The 12,169-nt window shown below is 43.9% G+C and overlaps 1 protein-coding gene across 1 annotated transcript; it reads left to right on the top strand.

Annotated features, from left to right (window-relative positions):
* Positions 1 to 6,870: 6,870 nt before the first annotated feature.
* On the top strand, positions 6,871 to 10,496 carry LOC310772560 (cell division cycle protein 20 homolog; the record flags this gene model as incomplete). Its single annotated transcript, XM_083664655.1, has 10 exons — positions 6,871 to 6,967; positions 7,125 to 7,261; positions 7,351 to 7,447; positions 7,545 to 7,694; positions 7,997 to 8,196; positions 8,463 to 8,557; positions 8,691 to 8,910; positions 9,351 to 9,476; positions 9,602 to 9,719; positions 10,315 to 10,496. The coding sequence occupies 10 exons, from the start codon at positions 6,871 to 6,873 to the stop codon at positions 10,494 to 10,496; spliced, it is 1,422 nt and encodes a 473-aa protein (XP_083520781.1).
* Positions 10,497 to 12,169: the final 1,673 nt, after the last annotated feature.

The following is a 12,169-nucleotide window of genomic DNA, read 5'->3' as shown; positions in this document are numbered from 1 at the left end:
GCTTTCTTTATCCCGTTGTACTCCTTGCGCTTCTTGACAATCTCGACCGCGTAGTCATGATCAAAATATATAGGCCTGTTGTTCCACTGAATCTTCCCCTTCTTCCAAGCTTCCCTCAGCACCATCTCTTTAGTTGTAAACTCCTGGAAGTTGATGATGATGGGTCTTGGTGGAGCGCCTTGCGGAGGTTTGTTTGCCAGAGAACGATGGGCCCGCTGTATCTTGAAATCCAGATCCTGTGGCAGTGGCAGCTCGCCTTTGAAGAATTTATCGATAAACTGCGGCACTGAGTTACCCTCTTCTCCCTCTGCCACTCCGAAGATGCGGATGTTGTTCCTCCTTGATCTGGATTCTAGATCTGTTAGCTTGTTCTGCAAGGCACGTTGTTTGTCCATACTGACACAGAGCGCTTCGGTTAGCTCCGTCGCCCAGCCCTCTACTCGCTCCAGCCGTGACTCAGTCTCTCCCACGCGGTCCTTCAAGCTCTGCATTTCCGCAGCAATACCATCGAGTTTTCCGTTGATTTCTTGTCCCATAGTATTAATCTCCCGTCTCAGCCCATCGCTATCCCCCTTGAGGTCTGCTTTTAGTTCTTTTATTGCTGAGAGTATTTGTTCGGAGTCCATGTTTGGTCCGGGGCTAGCCTGCTCGCTGCTTTGAGGTGTTTCAGGTAAGCTAACGCTAACGTTAGCTTCAGAGTTAGCCACTGCTACGGCGTTTTCTTCTTCCCGAGTGAGTAGCTCACCTTTTCTGCCTTTTCGGGCACCTTTCCTTCTCCTTCCACTCATTTAACTTCCCAGCCTAGAAGGGAGCGAGTTTTTGATTCATTTAGTGTAAGAATTGCGATATGCCCGGGAGCACGGTTTCACTCTGCGACTGCCTACTCCGCCAACATACCGGAAGTCCATCATTTTAATACTTTTTTATGCCTTAAATCTAGGTAACTTTGTACTTTATCCAACTTTTTAAGGACCTGCAGACATTCGGTCAACCTACAAAACAGCCTTTTTATGCTTGTTTTAATATGCAAATGTAGTGCAACAAAACTGTGCTACTCAATACTGAAGCTACAATGACCTTAAAGGAAATGATATGTTGTTGTTTTCTCCTATGCTGTCACTATGCTGTTATATTCCTAGGCACTGGGATCGTTTTTCTGTGACATTTTAGTTGTAGGATCATTCTAAAATGGTTTTCACAATGTTACAGCATTCACACTCACTTGTTTGCACAGGTTTGATAAGAGAACCTGTTCACACCGCAATATTTGAATGAAGCAAATCCACGTAGTGAACACCTGGTCGCAGCCGGCTTACCTGAGGCTGAGCTGAGGGGAGGGACGTCGTCCGTGCCGGAGAAGTCCAGCGTGGCTCCAGCAATGTCCACCATCTCATCGTCGTCATCGTCACTGGGGTGATGAAGGCCGTCGAAACTCCCCGTGCTGTATCCGGAGTTGTCCATCCTTCTGAATTCTGTTTACAAAATAAAAGGGGGGTCATTTTGTGAAGCAGCATCTGGACTTGCCTCTACACAGTAGTCTTACTGTAACGTTACCTATGATTTCAGACGTGTATTTCTGATACAAACTCGTCCAATATTTAAACATTGTCACCAAAAGGTCGTGCGGCTTCAGCAACAGCGACTGTCTGCAGGGAAAGACTAGTTGTCTTTCCTCTGTATTGATGAAAATAATGACAGCGGGTTCTTGTGAAACAGCCTCCCCCGCCTCTTGTGAAACAGCCTCCGGACCACAGCTGGCCCAGTCACCAAAACAAGCCCCCAACTCCGCGGACAGTAATGATGAAGGCAGTTACTTCGAGGGAAGTTTAGCAACTAGTTCCGCTCTTATTCTGCAGAAGTGCTATTTAATATAGTGCCTCTGTTGTAAGTAACCGGTGTCTGACAGCACCCACAGCAGATGAAAACCTACTACTACTTCAAGGTGGTAGGCAGTGGTGGAAGAAGTACTTCTTCTTCTTCGATCTTGTAAAAGTAGAAACACCACAGTATAAACATACCTCTGTTACACAAGTAAAAGTCTTGCATTCAAAATGCTAAGTAAACGTACAAAAGTTATTGGCATCAAAATGTACTTTAAAGTGTAACTAACCTCCAAAACACTTTTTTTCAGCTTTTAACCAATATATATGACTTTGGGGGTGATGTGTGAAGAATTCTGGTCAGAATTTCCACATTTGACACCAAACTGTTGCCATTTTACCATTTGTATCATTTTTCAGCAGCATATCTGGCATAAGCGCCCTCTAAGGGTCCAACACTGCTTTTTTTTTTTTTCTCAAATGAATGGGAGATTTGGTACAACCTGACGTCAGGTTGTCCCCAAAGACTATGGGATTTCAAGATAATTACTCCCCTACCCCCCCTGTACCCTTTCGGCTCCTCAGAACTCCAAGCCTATTCCTATTGAAGTTTGCTCTTAAAATACTGAACCAAACGTCGTCAAAGTTGACAGATGTCTTAATTATAGTTAGTTTCCTGCTGAATGTGTCACTACTTTATTAATATCTTACCTGGATAAGCTCGAATGATGATGTTTATATTATCGGTCCGAGTTGGAAGCTCTGTCTCCAGCCCAGCCAGGCGGGAGCGGGCGGGAGAGAGTCGTACTGTAACCTCATGCACTAGCACCAAGCTCCGGGCGCGCGCGCAGCAGCAGCAGCAGCAGCAGCAGCAGCAGCAGCTCTGTGCTCAGAGCACAGAGAGCACCCTATGGAGAGCACAGTCTGACATTTCCGCGGCTATCAGTCCGACTTCAGAAGCACTTCTCTCGGCCAGTCTGCTCTCTCATGCACCCGCGGGGGCGCGCGGCAGCAGCACACACCAGCAGTGAGAGGCGGGGGCTTTCAACAGTCTGACATTTCAGCAAACAAATCTCGTCGCAGTTTAGCGGACATGTAAAATATAACGCTATACTACGACGTGACAATGTGACAAAGCTTCTCTAAACATATCGGCTAATATAATATCATCACTGTGTACAAGCAACGCCAACTTTTATGGAAATCAAGTCAGCAGAGCAGAGCGACTGGCTCTGTCTGTGTGTGTGTGCTGCTCGGGGGGATTCGCATGGGAACAGTGTGAGGAGGAGAAGAGCTCTGCGCTGCCTCCTGCGCCTTTCATTGCGCGGTTTATCTCTAGTTAGACGAGGGAATTACGTGGAGAAATCTCGCATTGTGTTACCCCAGAGCGAGAGGTTTGTCCTCACTGTGCTGTGTGCTGCGAGCAGCGAGGCTCTTAACGTAAGTTTAGACAAGCCACATGCAAGCCACGCACACACACATGGGACAAAATGGGACAAAAATAATTAAATTTCTAGTTCGCCACTGAATGGCCAAATTGATATAACTATCAACCATTTCAGGATTTTCTGTTTCCATACAGGCCACCAGCGTTGGCTAATTGTTGATATTTATAAAGATATCGCCCCTCTCAAATAAATTATTTTTGAGGCAGTAGGCAAACTGTAATGGCGTCGATTTCCGAAAAAAAATCTTGACTTAACACAGCCAAAGAGTCTAGTATAGACAAGAGTATATGTCATTTCTTGGTTTTTTCCATAGGTATTTTCAAATCACTGTTCTAATACATATCTAGGGGGTTAGTCCCCCTTTAAGCAACTGCAGGCTCACGATGCAGAATGATTTCAGAATAATAATTGAATTATAATGATTGGTTTATTCGTGTGTAAGCATTTCATGTTTAGATGGAAGGTGGGCTGATTTTCCACATAACATTAACTGTATTAGCTTACAGTCATCTATAATGAAGGCATCACAACTGATTAGCTAGTTGAATATATTTTGCACTCTAATCTGAATCTGCAAAGTAGCTAACGTTATTAAACTACGTTTTCAAACAAAGGTAGTGGAGTAAAAAAAAAAATTCCCCGAGCATAAAATGGTAATGCCCAAGTAGTTAAAGTAAGAGTGGTCAAATGAATTACAAGTAACGTTACCTCAACACGTTACTTTAGTAACTCACGTTACAATATTCGAGTTTCCGCAATAAGTCACCCACACCAGCTGATGAAAACCTCCTACCGTAGCAACGTAACGTTAGCTGCTTCAAAGCCTATCGTGAGCTTGAATCGTTATTAGCCTAGCTACCGGTATTATTCTCGTGAGAGCAAAACGACAACGTTACCCGTCAAACAAACTCACAAAATAACCGTTGTTGTTGTTGTTAGCTACGACGGCGGTATTGGCGTTAACACGAGTAATAAGACAGAGAGATAAGAAAAGAAGGCCTGACGGTACCTGTGAAGAAGCAGCGGTCGCCCAGGCGTTAGCTAAGCTCTGCTCAGAAGTCTATCTTGTGACTGTGATTAGCCTCAGCGTCGTCTTTACTGTAGGCTGCTGCTTGTTATGTCAACACAGAGCCAATGTAAACTTCGCTCCACTGAAGACTGCTCCTCGGAAATCCTGCGTCATTCTCTCCGAAAACGACGGTTTTTAAACCCCATGAGCTGCTCTAAAGCCTGCCATCATATTGTAGCATTGCGGTGTGGCTAACTAAGCTAGCAGATAGACAGAGACGGACAAGTTACACTTTTACCTCACGTGAGTGTTATTTATTCCCTGCCGCAGCTCACAGAGTAACCCGGGAGTTGGAGGTGCTCCGATAACTTGCATAGACAACAGCCAGTTTCGGTAGCCTGCATGCTACTTGTAGCGCGTCTCTCAGACGGTGCAGTAACGTGTCTCCTTTCAGACTCTACCGGAACAACAACAGAACGGTGTTACACCTAAAAGCTTCCCCCTCGTCCCACCCCGTTGACCCACCGGCATATACCCCCACCAGTCCGTCCTCCAGCGTTACACTATAAACTACTATTGTTTGGACACGTACAATGAGTAAACAGCGTAAAGTAATCCACTCCCCGCCTTGTTTTTGTCTTGTAAAGTTGCCAGCTTTCCTGTGCGGACGTCAGACTACTGTCAAGTTAGCCGAAATAACGAATGAGATTGATAATGAGAATTCCGATCAGAACTTTCAAAATAAAACCGGTATTTATGGGAATTATCTTTAACAAAAAAGAAGACGTTTATTTTAGCTTCATTTCACGTATAATCTAAACGTCCGATTAGCATTATAATATTTATCACTTTTGGTGTTCTGTGTGTACCATAGCTAATCCTTCTCCTTTTTCTAACATTGAGGTCAATGTTTTTACGCGGTGAACGTTAGTTTTATTTTGAAGGCAAACGTAACTTCCGGTCTGTATAGCTGCATTGCAGGAGCTGAACGGCAGGATGTTTCCCATGCCCATGCCAGGAAAATCAGTCGAGTCATGAGCTACGGTAATCTCTCCAGCTGGGTCAGAGGAGCAGCTCGATTTATCAGTCATCCTCTATTATAGGGATCAGTTCAATAGTCTCTCGCTTGCCAGACTCGAGTCTGGATCAAGTAGATCTACTTGATCAACGACTCTTGGCCCTACAGCATGGAAACAAAATGTATCATCAGTCTCTTATCACCTTTAATTATTAACATTGTTGAGATCACATCTAATGAAGACCTGTATGATTAAGAACCTACTAAAGCCCAGCATTTTATAAACCTAGTAGCCTATGATCGAGTTGTATTCATCCTTATATTCAACCATTAACTTTTTTTGTTATGTTCATTGTAGGCTATTATTAATTATTCGCTGTTAATTTTCTTTTAATTGATTATTAATTAGACACCTTGGTGTGATTTTGCACTCAAAATAAAACTGACTGATTGATTGATTGATTGATCAGGCTAGGCCTAATGTTAAACACTCAGTGTCAGAAGTCTTTGATTTTATTTAGCCTATCAAATGCACATTATAGCCTACATATTATTATCAGTATTTTAAAGGTAGGCCTACATAAACACTATGCACTCTAAAGCCTCCATACAGCTATAATTTAGACTTTGGACTCCTTTATTCTTGGATTCAACTGTGTAATGCTTCTTTGACATTTTTTGATAGGCTAGTTTGAATCGGGCAAATCTGAAACTGCTATGAAAAATGAATGGGAGTCAGTGGTAGCTGCTGATTACTTGCTGAATGATGCCATGTTATTGTTGTGATTTAACTTGCCACTAGATGGCGATACAACTTTTCCCAACCCCATTTTTCGCGTCTCCATGGCCCGTCCCGAGGAGGCGAACCAACGAGGTTTTCTACGCCAATCACATACATGCATTTTCGCCGTTGTTACAGTAACCAATCACCGCACCGCTTTCGGCATTTAAAAAATAGATATAAACGCTGGCGCAAGCCTTCCCCGTCATATGATTACAAACTCTTGATATAACTTGTTGGAAATTGAGAGAGAGAGAGAGAGCGAGTAATCATACTATCAACAACAAACTACTGACAAACGACTTGGAGCACATTTCTTCTCAGAGAGGTTAGTGAATTCTACAAGCTAAAAGACAAAACATTGCATTTAATAGTGGATTAATGTAATCAGTAAATCTGTACAGTATGTTACTGTAAGTTGTGAGCTAACGAACGCTACATGCTATGCTAACGTTAACGTTAGCATGTAGGGCTCGCTGGCGCCGCCAGACGGCGAGACGGCTCCAATTCGAGGCGGACGGACGACCATGTATTCTTCACACAACGGTAGCATAATGTAGTTTAGCAAATTTGACATTGAGTAGTATGGTTAGCTAATGAACCTTACGGTTAACTAACGAATGTAACTGCTGCTATTTTTCATGAAATGAAACTTAAGTCAACTGGTTAAGCCCACCAGTTTACTGTTTACATTTGAGCTAAATGTGAATGAACATGTTAAATAGCGTTAACTGCTCTCCTCGTCTCTCATGCTAGCGAACGTTTACGCTACTTTCAGACTGCTGCATAACGACATGAGGATCACCAACATGGCGAGGTGGCGAAAGGAGGCCAGCGACTCAACGCCTCCAAATGTTTTGTCCCCTGCCAAAACGCGGAGGAAAACTCCAGGTAACTTGCTCACATGATTGAAATATAATTTGTATGGATGCCTTCCAGTATAATGTTTAGTCTTCAGCAGACTTGTCAAACAGATTGTGGTGTTGGATCTCTTTTAGTAAAAGTTTCTGAAAACTGTTAACCAATGAAATACTTCTCCTATGTAAAGGCAAAAAACGCACCTGTTCCAATGTTGGAGGCGACCGCTTCATTCCCACCAGAAATCCCAAACAAATGGAGGTGGCAAACTTCCTTCTGACAAAGGAGGCTGATCCTGTCGACACAAAAGATCCTATGGGAGCACTGGTCAGTTTGCTTTGATACTTTAAAGTTTACAGTATGTCTGGCCTGTATTTTATAGGCATGTTATTGACTAGGCTATGTGTCTTTTGCAGGAGAACCGGAAAGCCTGGTCTGTCGCACTCAATGGGTTCGACATTGAAGAGGCGAAGATCCTGAACCTGGAAGGGAAGCCACTGTTTGATCCAGGAGGTATAGCATTTTACATTACTGATGCTGTCGTGCAACTGTATGACGACCCGAACAGGGAAAGTGAACGGTGTATAATTCGTTTTCCTCTCATTTACAGGCTATCAGGACAAGTTTACAGGCTATCGGCGGAACAATGTGAAAGTCCTCTCCAGTCAAGCCACGGCCCCAGCTTGTGTCAAGAAGACCAGACACATATCAACTGCTGCTGACCGAATCCTTGATTGCCCTGAGCTCAGGAATGATTTCTGTGAGTTTCTCATCTAACTTCATATTTCTATGACTGGGCGGGTGGCAAAGAGTGGTGATTTATTCCTAGTAATGTACATGCATTTCTTGGGTTTTTGGGTTTAGTTGTTGGCCTGGTGACATGGGTATTAGAGTCAATTAATGGTCTAATAATTAGGCCATTCATTGATTTATATCTCAAGTTTCATATCTTTATAAATTTATAAATAAATAAAATAAATAAATATAAAGTTTGCATATTGGGTTGTTGGGGGGGAGCCCTTTTGTACTTAACAAGCTTTCATTTGGTCCCACTTCTCCCAGATCTGAGTCTACTTGACTGGGGCAGTCGCGACCTTCTTGCTGTGGCTCTCGGTGACAGTGTCTACGTGTGGGATCACAGTCAGGGAGACGTCACTGAGCTCATGAAGATGGATGGTGAAGGCGAGGACTACATCACTTCAGTGTCGTGGGCCAAAGAGGCTCGCTACCTGGCCATCGGCACCAGTGACTGCAAAGTTCAGGTGAGCAGGCTAACTAACACACACACACACACACACCACTGAGTCTTGGCTTCATTACAGAGTGCACTCTAATGTACTGGAAACTTGGTTTATTCCTGCATTAACCCATTGATACCTGATGCAGCATTTGTGTGTGTATCCCTTTAAGTTAACGCGGTTCGCCGTCTTAAAGGGATACGCACACAAATGAGGGATATACACGCAAATGCTGCATCAGGTATCAATGGGTTAAGAAAACAATTGTTCTTATATTTTCCTTCCCTCAGTTGTGGGATGTGGAGACCCGGAAGCATCTACGCAACATGGCCGGCCACGTGGGGAGAGTTGGTTGCTTATCTTGGAATGAACACGTTCTGACCAGGTACAGTCTCTGTCCGACACTTGTGTCTATAACTGTCACTGGCTACAGGGTAGGAAGTTAACGAGGGGCTCGGGGGGCAAAATGTGTTTAAATATATATATATATATATATATATTTTTACACTCTCCCTCAGTGGCTCCAGCTCAGGACTCATCCACCACCATGATGTGAGGGTGGCGGACCACCACGTCTCCACGCTGAGGGGTCACACTGACGAGGTGTGCGGTCTGCAGTGGTCTCCTGACGGGAAGTACCTGGCCAGCGGTGGCGCCGACAACCTGGTGAACGTGTGGCCCGGCGTGAATCACCGCCAGTCGCTCCGCTGCTGGAACCAGCACCAAGGAGCCGTCAAGGTGAGGAGCTTCACCCTGACAACCAAACAAACCACATTGTTGTTTTTACTCTCTATTTTTCACACACACAATATTGTTTTTCAGAGGCTGTGGCGGGCTCATTTAAAAAAAAAGCTAGAGTGATGATACTTAGAAGATGAAACTAGAAGACCTAAGGAATCCATCAACTCTAAATCTAACTGATGAAATTACTGTTAAACAGAGAAAATACTTTTTTTTTATTTTTTTTTATTAGAATAGTCTACAAAAATATAACACATTTTCACTTAATGTCAGTATTAATTTTTGGCCCCGCTGCCCTCCTTCCAGATGAATTTGTGGCCCTTCATAGGAAAGCATTTGGGCACCTCTGGTTCTAAACCCTGGCAGTGGGACTTGTACATCAGATCATGCTGTGAATTCTGACAATCATATTCATTTATTTTGCCATCTTGTCTTAGGCTTTGGCCTGGTGTCCATGGCAGCGGAACATCCTTGCTTCTGGAGGTGGGACCAGTGACCGACACATCCGCGTCTGGAATGTGAACAGTGGCTCCTGCATCAGCTCACTTGACACTCAGTCCCAGGTAACCGTGCAACTTTCAGCCCATCCAGTCCCTTCGTATGATGTTGATGGTTACCGTCAGTCGATGATTCACTGTGTACTTTTTTTATTTTGTGACTTAAGCCATGTGATGTCTTTGCCTTTCAGATCTCTTCCCTGGTGTTTGCGCCCAACTACAAGGAGCTGCTTTCTACCCATGGACTCAACAGCAACAATGTTGTTATCTGGAAGTACCCATCCCTCTCCAAAGTTGCAGAGCTCAATGGTAAGTTCTTGTCACGACAGTCGGTGTGTCCGGGTGGTGCAGCAGTAGATTCCCTGCCTATCATCACGAAGGTTGCAGGTTTGAAGTCAAACAGGAGGGGAACTGGGGGAATAGCGTGATCCTCTCACACGCTGGTGAAACTCTGTCTCGGGTGAAAAGACGCAGCTGGTGGGGTGGAGCAATGACCGGGACAGCAGGGGAAATTGGCCAAGTACAATGTGGAGAGAAGGGGGGAGAATCTTAAAACTTGTCTGATACTCGCCCAGACATTTTCTCCCCCCAGATTCTCACGCTATTCCCACCAGTTCCCTTCCAGTCCCCTTCCGCTGTGACCAGGACACATACCGCCAATCCGGCTTCCCACCCACAGACACAGCCAATCGTGCGTGTATGGACGCCCGACCAAGCCGGAGGTAACACGTGGGCATGAACCTGTGACCCTCGTGTTGGTGGGCAGGGAGTCTACCGCTACACTACCCGGACGCCCCATACTTGGGGCTTTTTAAAAGGGAACCACCAGCTAACATTTCAAAGCAGTCTTGTTGTTCATGCTTTTGCTGTTCTAAGATAATAAATGCACTTTCTCTTCTTTTAGGACATGATGACAGAGTTCTTCATGCCACTCTGAGCCCAGACAACTCCACATGTGCTACGATTGGGGCTGATGAGACTCTTCGTCTGTGGAACAGCTTTGTGAGGGACCCTGTAGAGAAGGCCACAGACAGGACTGGACGTGACAGGGCGAGCAGCATACTGCGGGGGATGATAATCCGATAGACTATATACGGTAATATATACCGGTAGTCTATCGGATTATCATTCCCTGCTGGGGAGTCACATGTAAATACTTTTGTTATGTTGCACTTTTTTAAAATGTTTTTCTGATTGTTTTAATGTATCTGTTTTTGTGTTTTTAGATTAAAAAATAATGTTTCTACATACCTTGCCTTGCGTGTTTCATTAACACCTTCTGTGTGAATGTGTTAGTTAAGGTATTCAAGGGTAATATATGTTATGTAATGATGGTGCAAAAACCATTATGAGCTCTGAAAGCCTTTGTAACGTCTCCTGAGAACATTAGAAACCTTCCTATCATGACTGTGATGCATTGTAAACATCATTCACATGATCACTTGACATGTGGTACAGTGTATAGAAACTACCATCTCTGATTCCAGGTGATGTCACCCTGCCACTGCCAACCTGTAACATCAAGCACAACTTTAAAGACAGACGCCAAAGAAGCAAACATCCTCTTGCAACAAGGCTTATGGGAAATGTAGTCTTCACTTTGAGAAACAGTCTGACCACTGACATTATGTACAGTCAATGATTCTGACCCTGGGCTGGTGTGAGATAGAAGTGACCATAATATTGTCTCCACCAGGGTCTCATTTGTTTTACAGTAGTTATACCAAGGGATCACAATTAGCTAGAGTGATGTTGGTGTTTAAAAAATGCGACACATGCTGCACTTTTAAGAAAATAGAACCCCTCCAAAGTGTGAATATATTAAGATTGTTGATTTGCAGAAAGTTAAGTAGAACCACAGTCTGGTAGAACTACATACAGTTGAAATGGCTAAAGAGTGACACCTTGTGGTCAGATGTAGAAATAACAAGGGCACAGTTCTCCCATGAGCGGGTGATAGCTTGAGAGATCATTCATCCATCCATCCATTAATTTCTTTCCTTCCTACCCTCTGGTCCTCCTCTTGGTTAATCTCTCCATTTCCCCACATCCTCATGTTTCTCTCATACCTTTTTTTACTCTGTCCATTTCTCCTTACATTCCTATCTCTTTATTCTCAGATCTGGGTCAACTCTTCTGCTTGTTCTTGTCTTCCTCATGCCCCTGTGTTTGGTCTCTCCCATCCCTCTCTCCTCCTGTCTCTCCTTATACACTCCCGTCTCTTCTCAGGTCTGGGTCAGGCTCAAAAAATGTGCTCCCTCACTGCTCTAAAACGCAGATTCTTCACTTTTACGACAGCTGTTTTCTTTAACATTTCTCCCCCCCCCCCCCCACACTTTTCAATGCAATATGGTTTTAATAGGATACAAACTTGGTAAGAACATCATGAGTTTGATTTCTACAATCACTTTCAACTTCACTCATTCCATACAAATTCAGAAATCAGAATTTGAATCCAGTCGTCTGCTGGAACAAATCTCATCACTTTCAATCTGAGTCATTTTACACACAAACTCAAGATCTCAAGTCAAGACTTTAAAAACCTTTACGAGTCATCAAAGCACAAGTCCCAAGTCACCAGAACCCAAGTCTTGAGTCTTCTCTTCATGTATCAAGTCAAACTCACTCGCTATTAAAACGGTGATTTCATGTCAGAATAATGGACAAACTGCATCTTTGAGCTATGGGCTACAATTATTGTTAAATATTGTGATTTGGGGCCTTAAAAGGGTCGCTGACCCACTGCAGATCAGTCACAT

This window comes from Poromitra crassiceps (assembly GCF_964638095.1).
Source record: "Poromitra crassiceps genome assembly, contig: HAP1_SCAFFOLD_127, whole genome shotgun sequence".
NCBI classification, from domain to species: Eukaryota; Metazoa; Chordata; class Actinopteri; order Beryciformes; family Melamphaidae; genus Poromitra; species Poromitra crassiceps.
Note: the sequence above shows the minus strand (reverse complement) of the source record. Positions and strands in the feature narration are given on the sequence as shown.